Source organism: Nannospalax galili, unplaced genomic scaffold (assembly GCF_000622305.1).
Source record: "Nannospalax galili isolate Female #2095 unplaced genomic scaffold, S.galili_v1.0 scaffold528, whole genome shotgun sequence".
Taxonomy (NCBI): domain Eukaryota; kingdom Metazoa; phylum Chordata; class Mammalia; order Rodentia; family Spalacidae; genus Nannospalax; species Nannospalax galili.
The window spans coordinates 1035753-1057310 of record NW_008359681.1 but is presented as its reverse complement, the minus strand read 5'-3'; the positions used below and the strand labels follow the sequence as shown (position 1 = coordinate 1057310).

General features: G+C 46.2%; 1 protein-coding gene across 3 annotated transcripts in view; it reads left to right on the top strand.

Moving 5' to 3' along the window:
• Farp1 (FERM, ARH/RhoGEF and pleckstrin domain protein 1) overlaps nt 1-21558 on the top strand; it is a 304589-nt gene that overhangs the window by 273583 nt on the left and 9448 nt on the right. For all 3 annotated transcript variants that reach the window (XM_008823592.2, XM_008823588.2, XM_008823591.3), the window contains exons 17-23: nt 7303-7384; nt 13201-13438; nt 16438-16568; nt 20331-20399; nt 20574-20663; nt 21060-21142; nt 21223-21335. In XM_008823592.2, coding sequence (XP_008821814.1) covers nt 7303-7384; nt 13201-13438; nt 16438-16568; nt 20331-20399; nt 20574-20663; nt 21060-21142; nt 21223-21335 — 806 coding nt within the window. The remainder of the gene's footprint in view (nt 1-7302; nt 7385-13200; nt 13439-16437; nt 16569-20330; nt 20400-20573; nt 20664-21059; nt 21143-21222; nt 21336-21558) is intronic.

Sequence of the window (21558 nt, the reverse complement as noted above, 5' to 3'; positions counted from 1 at the left end):
TCTGTACCCCACATCTGTCATGGGACCAGATGGGGGCCATATTAAACTTGTAAAGTCTTGGAGTCAGGTGGACGTGAGTTCAAATCTCAATCCTGGGAAGGTGCCCCTTTCTAGCATCCCCATCTCTGTATTTGCACTAGTACTGGAGATACTGGTGTCTCATCTGTGTGGGATGAAGAGGAGTTCATAATGCATTTAACCCTGTTTCTAGAACACGGCAGCGTTCAACACATAGTAGCTAAAACTTTCCTAATATGGAATCAGCAACTACCCCTCCTCCCCAGCATCCTGCAGGCCAGAACCCTTGAACCAGTGCCACCCTTGGAAGAGCCACATTCTTTTGCCATTCCGTTCCATAGGATAATGGTGGACTAGGTGGGAATCTTGAAGTGAGCCAGATTGTGCAGGATCTTTTGTTTATTCAACGAAATACTTACTGCGTCTCTAGTTATACATCACTCATTTTTCTCAGTGTTTAGTGATCCTAATGGGCCAGTTTCGTTTTTCCAGGGCTCCATTGTGATTATGCCCATCTCTCTCCCTCATAACAAGGAGGCAGCTGAACCAATTCCTGCCCTACTTCTGTTCATGTCACTCAAAAGACTATTGGTATTATGACCCCTTTCTCAGGGCAAAAATCATTGTCAGTATCCTGGAGTTGTGAAAAACTGAATCATGGCTATAAGACTCCATTTGTACACTGTAGCACTTGCTTTTTATAGCATCCATAAAGTATGGCGCTCTAAATTGTCACATTTGGCCATCAGGCCAGCCCTACACAGTCATCATGTTCTCCCTGTGGAAAATGAGGCTCAGAAAGTGGGTGCCATACCGAAGGACCTTTAGCCAAGGCTAAAAGGACGCTGCACTTTTTATTCTTGCCCGGAAACTGGTGAAATAGGAGTTGGGGAGGGGATAAAAGAGGTGGTCATGCACTCCATCTGTTCCTTGACTCTACCCAGAGGATCTTGTATACTGAACACTGCAGTAATGGAGACCTCTACACCCATCCCACCTAGTGTGACAGCCAGTCGCCACAAGTGGAGGAATTAAATGCCCCTATGTGGGAACCATATGGAACAATACATTTCTAGAGGCCTAAGGCAGGGAAAGATTTTGGAGTAGAGAGGTGGCTACTGGGCATGTTTTTCTGCTCCCATGGTGATGGAGTGCCCCAACACATGCATCCTTGACCATCCACTGTCCAAGCATTCCCAGTGTCTAAGGCAGTTGCCAAAAGCAAGACTCAGGGACAGTCCTCTAGCCCTTTTACCACACTTCAGCCAGGTCAGAAAGACTTTTCTTGTTTGCAGAAGAATCCTCACTGGTTTTAAAAACAAATGCATGAAAAAAGGCTTAAAACTCATTGCTCTAAATGAAAATACAGTAAAACACATTGCTGTGTAGAAAATAGCTTGAGAAAGTACAAAATGAGATGTGGAAGAGAGATAAGATGTGCATTGGGTATGGTGAGGGGGAACTGTATAAATGTACGCTTAGACAACAATGACACTTCAGGGGCACTGCTCTTCATGGCATCACATCCTGAGTGGCCTTTCCACCTGACTAAGGGGACAGGGATGGTAGTTACTGGTGATTGCTTTCTTTCAAGGTAGTAGGGAAACAGCATGCTCCCAAGCTCAGGCTGGTTTCCCAGTTTTCTGCCTTACTGGTGACTCGGAACAGGCTGCTTTGGGAAAATGAAAATGGCTCCTGCAGCTGCCAGAGTGGCAGATGGGTCTCTGCCAGGGGAAGTGGAAATATGCTCCCTGCATGGCTGGACAAGCTTGACCTGGCTCTTCTCTTCTGCTGCCTTTTAATAAGTATCCCCTTAACCACTCCCAAGCTTAAACTGGAAGACAACACTGGGTTTCCATCCGAACACAGTCAGACCACCCTCTTAACTTTTGCTCCTTATATTGAACCACCTGGAGTTAAACCTCAAAAGGGAAGAAGGCATAGCTTTACACAGCCTTTAGTGTCGTTGATAGTCACGAGCATGGGGCATCCGCATGCTTAGTTATCTGCAGCTGTCTAGAAAATAGGAGCACTGGGTTCAGTGAGGACACAGAGATGTCTTCTCAGTAAACTGAGCCGTGAATCCATCAATGTTGAAACGAATGGAATTTTCCTCTGTGAATTTCAGAGAACAAGAAATCCATCAAAGAATACTGAAATCCACATTTGTCACTGCAGAATATATTATACACTACACATATCTTAATGCAGTCTATAACTTTAGCTTCCTCTTTCGGTTTAATTTTTCATTACATTTATTTGTATGTATGTGTGTGTATACATACCTATGGGTGCTCTTGTGCCACAGAGCTTGTGGGGGTCAGAAGACAATTTACAGGAATTGGTTTTTTCCTTCCACCATGTGGGTCTCAGAGAGCGAGCTCAGATCATCAGGCTTGGTGGCAAGCATCTTTACCTGCTGATCAACTTACCCACCCACTGATCCATCTCACTGGCTGAAGTTTGCTGATGCCCTCCTCACACCACATATAAAACTTGTCTTTACCCAACTCTCATTTACATGTTATCCTGTTACTTATATAGAGGCACGAACATACCTCATCACATCGCTTTTTAAATTTGTAATCACAGAAGCTGCAGGGAATAGTGAGGACAAGGCTGCAATGTTTGTTTTGCAAATGGGGATGCAAAGATTCTAAAAGTTAGGTGTTTTCTGGAGGTCAGAATGTCCAGACATTGGGTTCGAGCCTCAAACTGTACAATTTGCTCTTGTGTTTTAATCGAGACAATTCTTTTGTTGCAAGAAGGATCTCATCTCTACTGAGCTTCTTAAGACACCTGCGGGTTAAGTTGTGCCCGCTTTCACTGGTAAAGAACGTCCTCAGAGTGTCTGCCAAGCCAGTCCTGATGGTCCTTCTTCCCAGAAAGCACCACCTCACTGGCTTACCAGACTACCTGGAGAGTCAGGAGGTGTTATTACCAACAAGGTCATCAGCAAGCTGTGAGCCATTTCACTATTAGGCCTGAATGGACTGTAGCTTGACCCTGGGTTGGGATTTGAACAGGATAGCAAGGGATTGCTTGCCCTGAGTGGCTTTGCCCACCTGCTCCCCTGCAGCCTCTGTCTGTCTCCCCTGAGGGCTTCTGGGGTACAGACTCCAAGAGAGCCTTGCTGTGAGTCAGAGGTGGCCCACTGACAAGTGGTTCTTTTGTGTATTTTCCTTCCTCCTTCCTGGTCTGCTGCTGAGTGACCAGCCAGCTCACACTGGTGAATGAAGTGTTCCTACAAGGTCAGAAAGCCTCAAAATGCATAATTGCATGTATGTGTTTGTGTACAAGGTCCTTTGCTGAGGTCCTGTGTAGTTACTCCCAGGAGTAGATGAATCACGTTGTATGGGGGCATGGCTTTTCCTAAGTGAAACTGTCAAAAGAATTTTCAACTCTGTTCTCTGATCATTACCCAGACAACAAATATGTGGCTTTGCCTTGCAAACAAGGACCCATTTCTCATGGGGTTAACATCTGGGGGATGTAATGGACAAGTTCTAATTATTTGTTCATGTTCTTGATAATAAAAGACCTTTTAGCTGCTTATAGGAAGACAAATGCCTTAGATTTATAGACTTAGTGGCAGTCATGTCCAGAAGAGGTAGTTAAACACCAATGTATTCCTATGTGGGGCAGCAAGAGTTTCGAGCTTTGCCCCAGTCCCAAGGGCTGTGTCCTGAGTTTGGACTCACCAAGCACAGGGGCTTGTCTGATCTGACCCAGAGCAGTCAGATCTGCTATGATGTATAGAAGCTTCTGAGGCCTGCTGTCATGGTATCACCAGAGCCAATGCCCTGTAAATATGGGGTTATCGGTTGCTCCATAATGCACAGGGGACTGGTAACTACTACCCACCTGGTACCCTCTCTGTGGTAGAAATAAAGATGCTAAAAGAATTACAGAAACAGACACGGCTCTGACAGCAAGCAGATGAGGAAAGAAGTCCCCCATTGAAGGTTTCAACACCAGTATATACATATTTTTAAAGCAAATTGGCAAAAGAACAGTATAGCCAGATAAGGTTACCCATGCCTGTAACCCTGCCACATGGAAGGCTGAGGCAGGAGGATCACCACAACTCTGAGACCACCCTACAGAACGGAGGGAGGGAAATGATTACATTTGGCTTCTGCTCTTGTTACCCTCTACATAAGTTCACTTTATCTTGGGCAAGGCTATTATTTAGCTAAGAGAAGAAATACTTGGGAGGGTAATTTTTTTTATGTGTATGAGTGTTTTGCCTATATGTATATAAATGCAACATGTATGTGCAGTGCCCAAAGATGCCAGAAGAGGGTGTCAGTGCCCTAGAACTGGAGTTATGGATGGTTGCTAGCTGTCATGTAGGTGCTGGGAACTGAACTTGAGTCCCCTGGAAGAATAAGCAGTAAGTGCTCTTTTCTACTGAGCCATCTCTCCAGCCCCCAGAAATACTTGTTTTTACTGGAAGCACAAATCTATCTCCTTCCCCCCATTTCTTTCCTTGCCTACTCAGTCCAGACTACTAAATTATATTCTTTGAAGTTAGACCTTTCATATGTGTGTTGTTAGTTGGCACACCCATCTGAAATTTCTGGGTCATCTACATAGGTTCCAAGTAATATCCGTGCCTCTTTGTATGGATGTGTGGCATTTTGTTAAAAATCAGATCATTCTGGCCTAGCAACAGGGTCTTCCTTTGAAGAGAATGCTGGTTCAGGTGTGAAGGACAGTGAGGAGAGGAAAGAACTTTACAGTTCTTAGAGAGCCTGTTGTGCCCACAGTCCTACCACCCTAAACACTCCCGATCTCATATGATCTTAGAAGCTAAGTGGGATGGGGCCTGGTTAGTACTTGAATGGCAGAACCTGTTGTGAAGGAGCACCCTGTTGAAGGTGCATAAGCTTTTATACAACAGAAGGCATCCTTCAGGCTGGACCTTCCTATCAATTTAATTTCCTCCCGACTTCAAGTGTTTAAGAGGAACCGGTGAACTTCCATCCAAACCCAGGATTAGCCAAATGGTACACTCAGTGACACCACAAGCTTGTAGCTGAGGGATAGAATAATATGCAGGATGTAGCAGTGGAACAAAGATAGCCACCAAAGGAGAACCTGGGTCCAAGCTGGATGCTGGAGCCATCCCCAGTGGCCCCTGGAGACAAACCCTCCAGAAGGTCTGAAATGCAGAATCTGAGTCAATATTTGTGGATACCATTGGAGTATAAAGTTGGTATCATAAACTGAAACCATGGAGAATCAGAAGGACTGCATAGGATGAAGAAGAGGGTGGAAATGGAAGGTGACCACTGGTGGAATCAGAGGACAACTTGGGCGTGTCCTGGAGAGGAGGAATTAGTTAGTAGGACCATAGTGCTGTGCCTGGGGAGAAAAGAGGTTAACAACAATCTCCAGAATCTTGCCCAGGGAGTGGTGATGACAGAATCATGTTTTAACTTGGAGAGGAAGAGTGGTGATTAAAGCAGCCAAGAGGGAGCAAAAGAAAGAGGAGTTCTGTATCAGGGGAAGAGAATAGAGCAGGTTGAAGAAAGATAGTATACAGGGGAGCTCAAAGGCCCAGGAGGGGCTGAGCACAGGTGATGCACCCTCTTGATTTAGCGGAGCTGCAGTTGCCTCCGAGGTCTACATGCTCCCTGTCTCCCTGTAATGCCATATACAGTGGAATAAATAGTGCCAGTGTGTTCACAGTGTGGAAACCCGGGGCAAAGAAAGGAAGTGACCCTATTTCTATTCCACTGACCTGTACACTCCTTGACTTGCTTAATGAAGCCTGTGTACATGCTCTCTCCATCCCACTCTGCCCCCTGAAGATCCTTAGTGGGCCACAGATGGAGGTAACTGTTGGGGAAAATGCCATGCACTGGAACAGAAGTCCCTTCCCACTGCTGGAGGGTGCCGAGTTCCCACATCTGTGGGGTGTAAATCTTGGCGTCCCTTCACCTCAACTGCAGGCCCTTATATTGCACTCTGAGCACCTCTAAAGTTCAATTTTAAGTCCAGCGCCCCATTTTCACTGTTTGATTTGTTTCGTTTATCTCTCTCACTAAGTTGGCCTCTGGCTAGCCTTAGAATTGACGTGAAGCTATTATCCAGGTTGGTTATTCCAAACTGGGACATTATTTTCTTATCTCTAAGTCAGCAGATACATACTGGCATGGTGGTACTGATGCAGTTCCAGAAACTGAGCTGCCAGAACCAAGTATAAGTCCCTTTCCTCATGACCAGCTAGTTTCTTTGTGCCTCAGTTTCCCTTGCTATAAAGTAAGAAAGATAATGTGCCTGCCTCATAAGGTTGTGAGGATTAAGTGAGTCAGTGCCTATAATGTACTCAACATACCATCTGGTACGTGAAAATGGTTGGTAAATATTCATTACTAATGTTTTCTCTTTGTTATCTGAACCCTGAGTTATGATGTATGCTAAAGCACTGAATTGTTCGAAATATGAATATATGCCCAAACACTCCTGACAGTGTACGCCACTTCAATATCCATGACCCACATGTATGGGAGGGCCCTACTCCTCTCTACCTGGCCACCCATCCTGCCCCCTCTGTGTCGCTTGTCCCACCCCCTCCAGGAATGGGTCTCCTGCCCACATTCAGATACAGTGTTCCTTCCTAAGATCTTTAGGCTGAGGCTCTTGGGAGCAGAAGCCCTGATTTGGAAACCATGCCTTATGTCCTGTGTGCTGTCCTGAGAATGGAATCAGTTTCACAAGGGTACAAGTGAGCTTCATGCTGATTTTCACAGTGTTAAAAACTGACCAAGTGAGTGCACATCTTTCATTCTGGAAGGCAGAGACAGGCAGATCTCTGTGAGATCCAGGCCAACCTGGCTTTATAGCAAGTTCTAAGCCAGCTGGAGTTATAGGGAGACCCTGTCTCACCCCTCTCCAAATTACCCAAGTCTGGAAGGAAAAAAATTAACATCAGACCCAACTAAGGATCACAGATTGGTTCTGCCATGTCTCTTTCAAGGCACAAGTAGAATTCTTTTTGTTTGTTTGTTTGTTTTGTTTTTGAGACAGTCTTTCTATATAGCCAAGACTGGCCTTGAACTCTCAATCTTCCTGTTCCCCAAGTGCTGGGATTACATGCATGAGAAACCACACCTGGCTACTAGAGGCCAATTTTAAAGTCCTCCAGTACTAACATATTGAGCCTAAGAAAAGTATAGATGTCAGAGAGGGATCCAGGTGGGTGATGAGGAAGAAGCATATCAAGGTTGGTGTTTTGTTGCTAACGTTGTGTTTCTGCCTCTGCTGCTGCTCCAGGGAAGGTCGCTCAAATGCCCACATCAGAGGAGATTACCAAAGAATCGGCGATGTCATGCTAAAGAATATTCAGGGCATGAAGGTGAGCTGGCTGGGGTTGGAGGGGGGAGCTTGGCCTGTAGCCCTTTGTGTGGACACACACTGTCCACCGGATGCAAAGCAACTCGAGGGATGACCTCATAGGTAAACCAGCCTCTCTAGAGAATGTCATTGGGAAAAGCACTTAGAGTAGCTTTCTGATTCAAAAGTTCTGCATTGAAGCCACTTACAAGCAACAGGCATTTTAAAATAAATAGACATTGATGACTTTAAAAAAAATGTTGGAGACAAAACCCGTTCGTTTGACTGCACATTTCATTTGCAGCCAAATGTTTTGGCTTCTTCTGTGCACGACAAAATACTAGATACCAGACTATGTAAGAATTCTAGTAAATTCTGTGACTTTAAACCTGTCAAAGGAAAATCTATTTTTAACCAGCCAGCAGTATCTACAATAAAAGTGTATGCAAGAAAGTCAGGAAACAAATCCCCAATGTTCTCCCATGATTTTGAAATTATTTTAGAAATGTTTGAAGTTTTACTTTTTCATTTTGACCCAGCTAGTAATTCCTGTGACACTGGATATTTTAATGCATACCACTTACCTTTTGAATATATCTTTGTTTGCATTTAAGTTGTTTTTTTAATTTGTATTTTCTGTTTATTTGCCTGCATGTATGTAAGTGCACCACATACATGCATTGTCCAAAGAGGCCAGAAGAGGGCATCAGATCCTCTGGAACTGGAGTTAAGGATGGTTATTAGCCACCATGTGGGTGCTGGGAGGGGAACCTGGGTCCTCAGCAAGAGCAGTCCGTGCTCTTAACTGCTGAGCCATCTCAGTTTGCTCAGCTCCTATGTTTGCAATTTTAAGCAGCCTTGTTAAATCTCAACTGTCCAGGGCATATCTTAGTAACCAATATCTGTCTAGAGGAAGGAACGACCCCTAAGAAGTCACTCACAGAATGCAGGGTACTGTTGGGGTGTGAATTAATTCCCATGGTTAATTTGGCTAAGTTGTTTTGTTAGGCCAAAGAGATATTTAAGACATTTCTTATCCACCTCTTGCCGTGTGTGTGTGTGTGTGTGTGTGTGTGCATGTGTTTTGCTAGGGAATTGAGCCCAGGGCCTCATATCTTAGCAAGCTCTCTACCATTCAAGCCATATCTCCAGTCCTCTCCCATTTTTTAACAAACATCAAGATAAAACTTGGCAGATCCTGAATTATTGTTCACCATTTCATTGTGTTCAAAGAGTATCACGCTGAAGTTTTGAGCAACACTAGAGAGAAGCTGCAGGAATGGTCAGGACCGTAGAGTCTGGTGAAAAAACGAGAAAAACAAGAATACTCTGACAGCTTCCACAGCCAGAGTCATCATAACAGTATAAGGCGAATGCACAGAACTCACATGTCATAACAGCCATCTTTACAACCATCCATGGGAGATTTTTAAATTAAAGATTACAGAAAAGTCAAGCAGAATATAGAGAGATCCCATGCCTCCTACCCCCAACACTCATGGTTTCTACTATTAACATTTTGCATTGATGGGATACAGTTAAGACTGATAAACCAATGTTGCTGTGTTAGCAACAATTAAAGCCTATAGTCGACCTCAAAGCTTCTTGCTAAGGTATTGGACATTAAGAATGTGAAGACAGTTATTTACTATGACATTATTATACAGAACTTTTACTGCCAAAAAAAAAAAAAAAAGAGAGAGAGAGAAAAAGCCCTGTGAAGCTGGGCCTGGTGGCAGAGGTCTGTGATCCTAGCTGCAGAAGAGGCTGAGGCAGGAGGATTTGAAGTTCACAATTAGCCTGGGCTACGTAGCAGGACCCAAGCGCCCTGTGCATCACCTCTTCATCCCTTCTTCCCCACAGTGATCTTTCACATCTCTATCATCTTACGTTTTCCAGAATGTCCTATGGGTTGAATGACTCATTCTAAAAATAAGATGAACTTTTTGGTTGCAATTTAGGTAAAAGACATTTGTCCAGAGTACATCTATATTATAAAAGTCATTCCTACAATTTTCCACTCCTCAGATGCCTCTTCTCGAGCTGTGTATATTTTCTTGAGTGCTTTTTTTTCCTCTGCCCATTCCAGTTTCCACATTTTTTGTGAAGTTTCCTCTTATCTGGGATCAGAGGCTGCAGGGCTCTGCCATGAGCCTTGGGAGCCAAGGAGAGACCTGTCTGGCCCTTACCCACTCCACAGGACATCTCCTGTGTCCTGCTGTTCACCAGCTCGCTTTGTGGCCTGATTACCAAGTACCCCACTGCTCTCCCACCAAGTGCTGCCATTCCAGCCTCCTCTGTTAACCAGCATGGAAGGCCTAAATATATGCCTGCTTGCCCATGCTGAGTACTTCCTCCTTAGTCTAGTGAGCTGACACATTGTGCTCCGCCAGGCCTCAGATGCACTGGCATTTCAGCAGTGTGCCAACAGCATACACATTTATAGCATGGGGCTCTGCGCAAGCAAAATAAAAATAGATTTCGGAGGGCACTGGTAGCCGTTTTGAGAAATGAGTTTTGTTGAGGTTTTTGTTTTGTTTTATTGTAGTTGTTATTGCTGGTCTTAAAGAATTTTAATAGTGTGGAGGGAAGCAACAGAAAGTTCTGGAAATGTAGCATCCTAGGTTAACACTTCTATCCAAATGCTTTGGGTGATGACTGCTTATCTGTCTTTCCTGCCCCTCCCTCAGCTGTTTGTTCAGCTGCACACAGGAGAGTATGTTCAGATGTCACCCACCACTGTGTCCATTCAGCTTTGCACCGCGCTGTCACATGGTGGTGTCCCTTTCGTAACATGACCAAGGGAGCTTGGCCTGTAGCTTTATCCCCCACCTGAAAGTCAGAGGTCCCCAACTCATGGTCTCTGCCCCCACACCATGAACTGTAACCTACCAATATCAATCCAGATGCCCAAAGCAATAGAAAGTGCATTAGAAGAAAGCGGTTCCTAGCCTTGTATACCTGCCCTTTATTCCACCCAGGCAGGCCCTTGTGAACTGCCCACTTCTCCACCTCCCACCTCTTCTCCCATTCTCGGAAATGCCTACTATTTCTCCCCCAGGCTCACATCTGCTGAATGACTGGCCAGCTTCCCTACAAGTCCCCAGCTTCCCAAGCCCACCCCATGTCGCAGCAGAGTCATTTGTATGATGTGAAACCCTCCTGGTATGTCTGTGGTTGGAGAAGGCAGCCTCCAGCTCTGTCCTAGGTGCTCTTCCCAGATCCTGCTTCTGCCCTTCGGGGTGTACCCCATGCTCCCCCCCTCAGTGTGGGTGTTTGCATTGCTTTCTTGGTGCATTCACATATCCAGGAAAGGCTGACTCTGCACCACCTACATATGCTAGACCCCAAGATGTGGGAACATGACAGGAGCTATGTATCAGAATCAGATAGGGGACTGCATGTGTGACAGGACTGCATAAAGCTACACACATAGACCCACATGCACATGAGAGCATGTATGACTGATTTGACCCAAGCATGCTGTTCTAGTCTGCTTTCAGTTGCTGTGACAAAACACTGACCAATACCAACTTGGGGAGGAAGTTGGCTTAGAACTCCAGGGTCACAGTTCATCGCTGAGGGAGTCCAAGATGGGAACTCAGGGCAGGAACCTGGAGGCAGGAGCTGAAGCACCGGCCATGGAAGAATGCTGCTTGTTGGCTTGCTCCCCTGGTCCATGCTCAGCCTGCTTTCTTACACAATATAGGATCACCTACCTAGTGGACTGGGCCCTCCCACATCACTCAGCAATCAAGAAAATACCCCACAGACATGGCCACAGGCCACTTCAATGGAGGCAGTTCCCCACTTGAGGCTCCCTCTACCCCAGGTGTGTCAAGTTAACAACTAAAGCTATCTAGCATACATGCTCCGTGGGCTTTTCCAATGCCAATTTCCTGGCTGATGTTGTACTGTGCTCAGCCAGAAAGCACCACTGGACAGACAGTGGGATAGGTTCACAGTGCCTCTCTGCATTTCTTTGAAAATTCTTACGGATCTTTAGTTCAAAGTAGTCTGAAAAATAAACCCAGTAGTGCTTTCTGGATGATAGGGGCAGATGTAGCCAAGGGTAGCCTTGTGTGCTAAGGACAAAGGGGAGATTCTGAGTCCTAAGCAAGGGTCATGGTGAGCAGGAACCTGGTGTATTCATGTACATGTTGGCCACTGGGTCACCAGGGGTGAATAGCAGATGCTGGAGAGGACAGAGGGAATACATTCTAGGGGACATGTGTTCAATGGCAGTTTAAGTAGTCCAGTGAGGCAGAGGGGCATGGGGACACTCCAAGTGGTGGACAGTGTTGTGCTGTGCCATGCTAACCAAGGGCAGTGACTTCCAGAACAAGGCAAAGAAGAGGTGGATCATTTTTAGGAAGCTGGATTGATAAGACTTGGAGACGACTTAAAAGAAAAAAGGGATCGGGAATGTTGTACAGGTTTTTCTGTCTTGTAAAAGGCAGTTTGTTAGCCCTGTTCCTGAACTTAGAAAATGAAAGAGGCGACCCAGTTGCAGCAGAACTGAGTAGGTTTGTGTGTGGATGCTCTGTGTTCAGAGTATGGAGGTGAATATGTCACTGATAGCAAACCACAGGCTGGACTAGAAGTAGAAATTAAAAATGTGGGGGTGTCTGGTTCTCAGAAAACATAAAGTAAACCCCCTCTGGGAATAATTATTAAGACTTGTGTCCTGGGGCATCCTCAGTCCACCTACCCCTTACCTTCTGGGAACATCTTTCTCTCAGAATCCTCCCCACCTGCCCAGGGGAACAGCTTCTTCTTTTGTGCCCTATTGAAGGTCTTAGCTTCACTCTGTCTCTGCCACAGAGCCTACTTGGCTTCTCTGGGTACTCCCTTAATTTATAAATGAGGGACATGAGCCAAATGGAAAAATTTTTTTAACTCTTTGCCAGTTTCATACATGTATGTAATGAATCTGACTCATTTTTACTGCCCCCCTTACCTCTCTCATCCCCCAGAAATGCTTTTTCCCAAGTCTTTCTCCTACTTTCATGTCTGTCTCAGTCTCTCTTGTCTCTCTCAGTCTCTCCCTCTGTCTTCCTGTCTGTCTCTGTCTCTTTCTGTGTGTGTGTGTGTGTGTGTGTGTGTGTATCCCTCTGAGTTTAATTAGGGCTGCTTGCATGTGCCTAGCTACACCACTAGAGAAAGTGACACTCCCTCCCCCAGCAACCATTAACTGCCAGTAGTCCCATCATGCATTTTTTAACTATTTGGTGCTTCCTGAATGGCCCTGGTCTCTGTTTTAACATTTAGCAGAAAGCCTGGTACACTCCTTCAAAAACTCCCTATTTGTATATTTTTGTCAGCCTCATGTTCAAAAGGACATTTCTGCTTCTAATATTCCTTATACAGCGCATCCATTTTATAATGCATGTGCACCCTTAGCTGCTCACTACCTTAATGGACTTCTTCATTTCATGCCTAGAACTTCACTGAAACAGTGCAGTGAAATAAGAAAACAAAAAGGAAATGTGATAAAATAATCAAGACGGGCTGGAGAGATGGCTCAGCAGTTAAGAACACTGGTTGTTCTTGCAGAAGACCTGGGTTCGAATGCCAGCACCCACATGGCAGCTAACAACTGTCCGTAACTCCAGTCCCAGGGGATCCAACAGCCTCTTCTGACCTCTGCGGGCATTGCACCACATGAGTGCACTTACCTACATGCAGGCAATACACGCATACACATAAAATAAAAAAATTAAAAAAGTTTTAAAAGTTTTAAAAAAATAATCAAGACAAAGGTTTTCCTCATTTGCATAAGTCAAAATAGGTATGAACTTACTGATCAGGATCCTCACCCTCCTCTTCCTCCCCAAGCACCTGGTGGCCCACCTGTGGAAGCACAGCGAGGCCTTGGAGGCACTGGAGACCTCCATCAAAGGCTCCCGGAGACTGGAACACTTTTGCCGAGACTTCGAGTTGCAGAAGGTGTGTTACCTACCGCTCAACACCTTCCTCCTGCGCCCATTACACCGGCTTATGCACTACAAGCAGGTCTTGGAGAGGCTGTGCAAGTTCCACGAGCCGAACGATGCTGACTTTAGGGATTGCCGAGGTAAGGATATGTGTGCATACCTGGGAGCCCACACCACCAGGATTGTCCCCAGGCTGGGGCAGGATGCTGTCAGGCTGTGCCCACCAGGGTCCTCTGGATAGTCGGTTGTTATAGCATCCCAGGTTTCCATACTGTGATGCTTACCTCTTGATCTTTCTATTAGAAGGTGCTGATGTACACACATCCTCTCCTTCACTTAAAGTCACTGCCCCCCCCCCAGGAATTTGCCTCCACCTGCCCAGTTGAACTTAGTACTCCCTCCTTGGGGTGACCCACCTTGGTCAGTTCACTGGCTCTGGGAGCTTGTCATGTGCCAGTTGGCATAATAAACATTTCATCAGTATCAGCTCACAATCTTCACAACCAGTCCAGGGCATGGGGGAGTTCATTTTTATATATGGTGACTAGTGACCAAGAAATCTGCACAAGGCCACATAGCTGGGAAGCAAGCAATCTGGAATCTAAACCTAGCACCCTGTTCATATCCACCCTGGCCATGCTCCTGATTTTTCTCACTGGACCTTGCTCAGCCCCTGAGCCATTTTGTTGCTCGTTTTATGTGTTCTGTTGGAGTTTGCATGCTCTGGCCTCATCTTCAGTCCCTTCAAGGGCCAGGGCTAGTTACTGAGTCCCCTTCACTTTCCAGCTAGGGCTGTGCACAGTGTGAGGCCCTGAAAGTGGCACCTGAACAGACTGCATGAATGTGTGCATCCACTCCATGCCAAGGCCCTGAATCTCACCTAAGTATTAGGAACTCCTCCTGGGTCTTAGGCCACGTGTACTATCTTTCACTACACACACCTTTTTCCTGTTCCTTTGCTTAAAACCAGAGTATGGGCTGGGAATGTAGCTCATTTAATAGAGTGCTTGCCTAGCACTCATGAAGCTCTGGGTTCAATCCCCAACACTGCATAAAACTGCCTATAATCCTAACACTTGAAACACAGAGGGATAAGAATCAGAAACTCAAGGTTAGCCTTGAACATAGTTCAAGGCCAGCCCTAGGATACATGAGAACATGTTTCAAAACAAACACACACACACACACACACACACACACAAATTCACTGCATTAGCCATGCCTAACAACATGTCTAGCCCCCAGGTCATGAGCTTCAAGCAGGCAAAACTAGCTGTGAATGTCACCCAACAAAATTGGTTGTGTTTCTGTTTTGTTTTGTTGTTGTTTTTTGTCTTTTTGAGACAGGGTCTCCCTGTAGCCCACCTGGCCTGGAACTGGCTATGTAGACCAGGCTGGCCTCAAACTCACAGAGATCCTGCCTCTGCCTCCCAAGTGCTGGGATTAAAGGCGCGTGCCACCGTTCCCAACAATAAAATTGTAAATTTAGTTAAAACGTTATGAGATTTCTTTACCATTTGGGGGCAGCAGGGATTGACTCTGTTGCATAATTCTTAAGCATGAGCTTTCTAAGTGTCAGAATTGTGTTGCAGTGTCCAAATGTTAGACACCCCAACTGTCTAGGATCTGGCCCATCCTATTTTTCATGTGCTGGATACATACAAGGAAGGCTAAAAGGATATGCCTTGCACTCACAATGCTTACTAGCTGGTCCATGAGAAGTAGTGCGGAGTACAGTAGGAAAGAGCTGGGAGTAGACTTTGCCTTGGGAGCTAAACCAGGACTCTCTGAGGAAATGACATCTAAGCTTAGTACCAAACTGAAAAGGAGGGGAGGATGTGTAAAGTATTGGGAAAGGCACGTATACAGTTCCAAGGGGGACAGGATTTAGAGAATATTCCAGAAAGTAAATGTTCTTTGTGTCCTCGGTGTGGAATGCAGTTGGAGGAGGCAAAAGTGAGACTGAAACTTGTGAACTCTGCAAGGTCTCACCTGAGAGCAGAGGAAAATGGGGGTGGGGTGGGGTGGTGGTGTTGGATTTAAGAAGGGGGATGGTAACATCAGGACTATTCATGAAGATTTACTGTTGGTATCGAGACTATAGAGGGGATCCTGCAGGTAGTTTTTAAACTGGCAGCCTGGAAAAGTAAAGCAAAACAGTGGCAATTCATGGAAGGAGAACAGGTGTCTCAGGGTGGTGGTTTGCGATAGATCCTGGCCCTTAGCAGAAGTCTATTGCCTATGGGTCTTGGTGTATGTTGTTCCTGCCTCCTGAGGTCATTGCCAATGCCTTTTTAGCCTTTCTAGTGAAATCCTCTTCATCAAGCCTTGACCTTTGCTTGACCCTTGAAGTTGGGCTGCTCTTCCACCCACCTTGTTCCTCTGCTACCTGCACTGCCGGTCTACTGTGTCAGGGTGAGATAGCTGACGGCCTCTCAGGAGTCACAGCTGGGTCACCCACAAAGGGAAGGATTGTACCATTCTTAGCAGACCCAGTCAATTTTTCTAGTCGTCAATGGAAATAGTTTGTGCTTGACAATTTTTAATTTTTTTTGTTTGTATTTTACGTGTATGAGTGTTTTGCTACATTTAAGTGTACCACATGCGTGCGGTGTCCTTGGAGGTTAGAAGAGAGCATCAGATCCCCTGGAACTGGCGTTACAGATGGTTGTTAGCTTCCATGTGGGTGCTGGAAACAGAGCCCAGGTCCTCTGTAAGAGCAACCATTGCTGAGCTATCTCTCCAGCTTGACCCTAACAATTAAATGGACTCAAGTGTTATCTGACTTAAAACATGAGGTAGCCTCACTGTTGAGAGACTGGAGGTACCTCTGAACAAGAGAGAGACAGAATGCTAAGCACTGTTCCTGGGACCCCAAGCCCATGAGTAAGCACCACGGGCCAAAGTGCCATCATTGTCTCCTAATGTCCCCTCTGAGCCCCTTCATTCCCATCCTACTGACCACTGGATGCCTGGTTAAATGTCTGTTGGATCAAACTGGGTGGTAATATCTGAAGATGGAGCGGGCCTGAGGCTAGTTCCACTGGCTGAGAAAATGCATCCTGTGATAAGCCGGGCCTGGAGCAGTGGGAAGAAGGCTCTGGCTGTGCTAACAGCAGCATGTGTTTTGCTTCCTCAGCCGCTTTGGCAGAGATCACCGAGATGGTGGCACAGCTGCATGGCACGATGATCAAGATGGAGAATTTCCAGAAGCTTCATGAACTCAAGAAAGATTTGATTGGCATTGACAATCTCGTGATCCCAGGAAGGGTAAGTAGACGGTGTTGGAGTAATGCCAGGAGGATGTTTGAGAGACACGAACTGAACAGAAGCAGTCCTCTGTGGTCTCTTCCAGCCGCCTAGGAGAACAGGGAAATCGCCTTGTGTGTTCTAGTGCCATTCAGCCAGTCAGCTGCTGGAGGAAAGACATGTTTCTCTGACCTACTATTTGGTCTCCTGACTGGCAAAGAGGGTTTAAGAAAGCTTTTTTTCCACATGGCAAAGAGGGTTTAAGAAAGCTTTTTTAAAAACTATGTAAATGAAGCTGGGCATGGTGACTCACACCTTTGATCCCAGCACTCAGGAGGCAGAGGCAGGTGGATCTCTGTGAGTTCAAGGCCAGCCTGGTCTACATAGCGAGTTCCAGGCCAACTGGGGCTACAGGGAGGTGACCCTGTCTCAAAAAAAAGAAAGAAAGAAAATAATGATAATAATAGCAACAATAATAATAAACAACTGTATAAATGAAAATGGAAAATATAATGGGGAAAATTGGGTAAAACATAAAACTAAAGGTTATTAGTCTGTGAAGGTAAACTATAAAGGTCCCATGCAAATATGAAAAGTACTTTCTGAAGATGCCAGTCAGGCCTGGTGCATAAGTCAGACCTAGTGCATGTAATCCTGATAAGGATACAAGTTCAAGTACATGAGCCACAGGCTGAGTTCCAGCCTGCCTGGGCAGCTTACTGAGACCATAAAAGAGGACTGGGGATGTAGTTCAGTGGTAGTGTGCTTTCCTAGCATACATGAGGCCCTAGGTTCAATCCTGAGTATGGCCAACAACAAGAAAACAAAAAATACAATTTTCCATACATAAATTTTATTTAAAAATCATAAAACAATTCTGGGAAATACAAGTTTGTTTGCTATTAAGAACCCTTCACCTACTGGCACCATGTTAGAAACAAGCACACAGATTGGGTAGGGCTAATGTCATGCCGACTTTCCTTCCAGCCCACTGGGAACAGGAAGGTAGGAAACAGCCTGTCCAGGAATCAGGATGATAATTCATTTAGTTGTTACATCTTACCAGGTCTCTCTGGGATCTCTGTCCTTGTTTCCTACTCCAACCATGTTCTGGAGTTGTTTAGCCTTTAATCTGCTGTGAGCCTGCCTTAACCTGCAGACAGGGCTCCAGAAAGTTGGGGCTTTTCTGCCAGGTCATGGAAACTGTATTTGGTTGGCTAGGTTTTTTTAAGACAAAGTCTCACTCTGTAGCCCAGACTGGTCTCGAACTCTTGATCCTTGGCCTCCACCTCCTGATTCCCGAGCACTGGGATTACAGGTATGATCCATCACACACTGCTCTGCTCTGGCAACTTTACATGCCTTTGAGGGGACTGAACGTGCACTTATATACGTGTGGAGACAGAAGTCAACGATCTCCAGTGTGTTTCCTCAGGTGCTGTCCACCTTAGTTTTGGGGAGACAGGGTCTCTTACTGGCCTAGACATCACAGAGTAGGCTAGGCTGGCTTTTGTATATAGATTCTAGGGCTCAAACTCAAGTCCTCGTGCTTACACGGCAAGTATTTTAACAACTGAGCTATGTAGCCTGCTGCCCAGGTAAGTCTTAATCCACAGGACGTTGGACCCATGGGGGAAGCACTAGGTGTTTGGGTGTTTCTGTCCAGAAACCTAGCCACAAAAGTGACTAGAAAGCAAGTGGTAAGAGACCGTCAGTTACATGGTAAATGTAGGGTGGGATTCACTTCAGCATATTTGGTGAGAAAAATTCTACCAAGACTAACCATGTTTACCAATCTTCGTATAACTCTTTGGGAAGCCCAGTTGTGCTAGATAGCTTTAATTGTCAACTTGACCCACCTGAGAAGAGGGAGACTCAATTAGGGAATTTCCTCTGTTGGACTGGTCCAGGCATTATCTGAGAGAATTTTCTTGATAGGTGAGTGATATAGGAGGGCCTCCTTTAACAGGGGGATCTAAGCATGTTCTTACTGGAGTGTCACCGGTTACATTGTGTCCCAAGAGACATCTGCAAGGCTGGTGGGGGACATGGGTAGGTAAAAAAAATTTACCAAGCCCAGAATAAGCAAAGAGCAGATTTACTGAAGTGCACTGCAAGAAAGTGGCAGGTAAGTTCCCACATAGGGAGTTTAGGCTCTTTTTATAGTGGTTCAAAAGAAAATGGCTAGTTCTTATCAGGTAGGGTACCTGTGTGGGGTTCCTAATCTGGATGGTTGGGTAGACCTCTCCTTATTTTGCTAAGGTGAGTTATTTATGTATGAGTTACTTCTTCTTGAGACTGGAAATCTGGGTTAAGATCATAGGTCATTAGCGGATAGATACATATGATCCAGGTCTGTCTGCTCATTAAAATGTAGGATGCTCTACAGTAATCACAATGCCCTAAGACCAACCATAGCTAGTCTTGAAATGGTTAGCTTTCTGACAAGATAATGGTCCTACTTGGCGGCAACAGCAGCCGTGTTCTGAAGCCAGCCTGCCCTGAAGCAATTAACAGCCTTGTTCTGAAGCTAGACTAGCTCATCACAGCCAGTCATCCCAGAAAGGCATCCACACACTGCACAGCTTCACAGACTTCTCTCAGGTGCCAGCTCTGTCACCTGTGAGCCAGCCAGGTGGTCGTGGGCAAGTCTCTTAATTATTTTGGCTTCCTTATCTGAAAATGGGACTATCTAATATTGGACTTTAGGCTCCTCTTTGGAGCCTAAAGGATGTGTCAGGAAACAGACCACATGCTCAGGAAAAGTGGTATCATTATTACTTGTGAGGCTGGAATTGGGATGCTGGTACCAACTTCAGAGCCACCTCACTAGTGTAGGTATTGGCTCACCATGCTGCCTCCCTAACTGTTCAAAGTCAACCTGAGTGAAACAGGAGCCAATGAGAGACTCCCAGAGGGTCTAAATTCGGCAACACTGTGAAGGCACTATAGTTATGAATGGGGTTGTATGTGCATTTAACTCCAATTTTAAAATGCTTATTAGCTAGACAAAGGTATATGCCTGTAATGCCAGGCTGACGTGGGAGAATCACTTAAGCCTAGGAGTTTGCAGCCAGGCTGGGAAACATAATGAGACCCTATCTTAGGCTGGGTGTGGTGGCACACACCTTTAATCCCAGTACTTGGGAGGCAGAAGCAGGTGGATCTCTGAGTTTGAGGCCAACCTGGTCTATATAGCAAATTCCAGGCTAGCCAGGGCTACACAGTGAGACCTGGTCTAAAAAACACAAAAACAAATCTCAAAAACAAAACAGTGTTGTGAGATCCATGCTTTCAGAAATTTGGACAAAGAAAACATGGCTCAGGAGGCAGTTCCTTAGATTGATTACCCGTTGCTTTTTTATACTTGAAACAGCTACCAGTTTCTAAAAACCAACGTTGTAGTCATGAAAATTGTTCTACCCACTGTACCATCTTCCTGATCCCCGGCTGTCTCTTTCTTCCTGAAAACTGGTTGGGTTCCTAGTCATTTCCCTCTGTGTGAACAGCTGAAGGGTTAGATGCACTGTCCTCAGACAAGCCAGAATGTGGACACAGCTCCCTGCGTATGCATATCCGCTTCTCTCTCACTCACTTTGGCCTGTTTCCTGTCTGAGGTGGAACTGAGAGGCCCCTGCCTCACAGGCTCCCAGGAAGGGGAGAGACAACACTGCCTTCTAAGCACCATTCCTGGGAGCACAGGACAGGGTTCAGGGCTCAGAGGCTAGAGTCAGGCACCATCTCAGGCTCTCTTGGTAAACTGAGGCTCTGTCTGCTCCACAGGAGTTCATCCGCCTGGGCAGCCTCAGCAAGCTCTCCGGGAAGGGGCTTCAACAGCGCATGTTCTTCCTGGTGAGTGGGTCAGGCTGTTTGTCAGAGTGTGTCAGGCTGTTTGTCCTTGACAGTCCTGAAACCCTGTCGCCACAAGGCAAGAAAGATCCTCAGGCTGGTCTCGTCCACTCCCTTGGGGGTCCTGGGAGGTAGGAGATGCCCACTCAGCCCACACACTTCTGCTTGTTCCACTAGTTCAACGATGTCTTGCTGTACACCAGCCGGGGGCTGACGGCTTCTAATCAGTTTAAGGTCCACGGGCAGCTCCCACTCTACGGCATGACGGTGAGTGTATGAGGCAACTGTTGCTTCTGGCTGCCTGGTGGAAGGGAGCATGCACTCGGGAAGTGAGTGGGATAGACCATTCCCTGTTCCCTGATCTTGTAGGGCTCCCATAGCAGAACCCTCTCAGTGGTGACAAGATCAACTTGTCCTGCCCAAGGGGAACAGTGAGCAGGTCCCACATTGCATCCTGGCCAGCAGTGCACACAGGGCACCCACCTCTGCCTCCTATGGTCCTGGCTTATACCAACCTTTTCAGAAGATGGGGGAGGAAGTGTATGCAGGGACTGACTCCTCTGGGCCCTGCTGGTTCAGTAGTCAGTTTGGTAAGTGTCTACGAATGTACTGAGTACCTGGCTCACTGCTTGCCAGTGACTTGATCAACTCTTCCTCCTATAGATCGAAGAGAGTGAGGATGAATGGGGGGTGCCCCACTGCCTGACCCTCCGGGGCCAGCGACAGTCCATCATCGTGGCTGCCAGGTAACTCCAGAACCCAACCTCTTACTGTTTTACCTTTGACCTGCCATGGTCTGCAAAGCTAACACCAACTCTGTCTTCAGTTCCCGGTCAGAGATGGAAAAGTGGATCGAGGACATCCAGATGGCCATTGACTTGGCAGAGAAAAGCAATGGACCTACCCCTGAGCTCCTTGCCAGCAGCCCCCCTGACAACAGTAAGTGCTGTGGATGTGTTAGGCCATGGCCATAGGGACTGTCCTTGAAGGGGGAACAGGCTCCGGTTCAGAGAGCGATAGTCAGCACCTTTCAGGTAGGCCTCTTGTCCATGTTCTGCATTTGGGGCCAGTCCGGAAATTCCAAACTCCCTTTGTCTAAAAGTGAAACCCTGAAAAGAATGTGAGGGAGCAGGCATGTCATCTCTTCCCAACCAGGATTGCC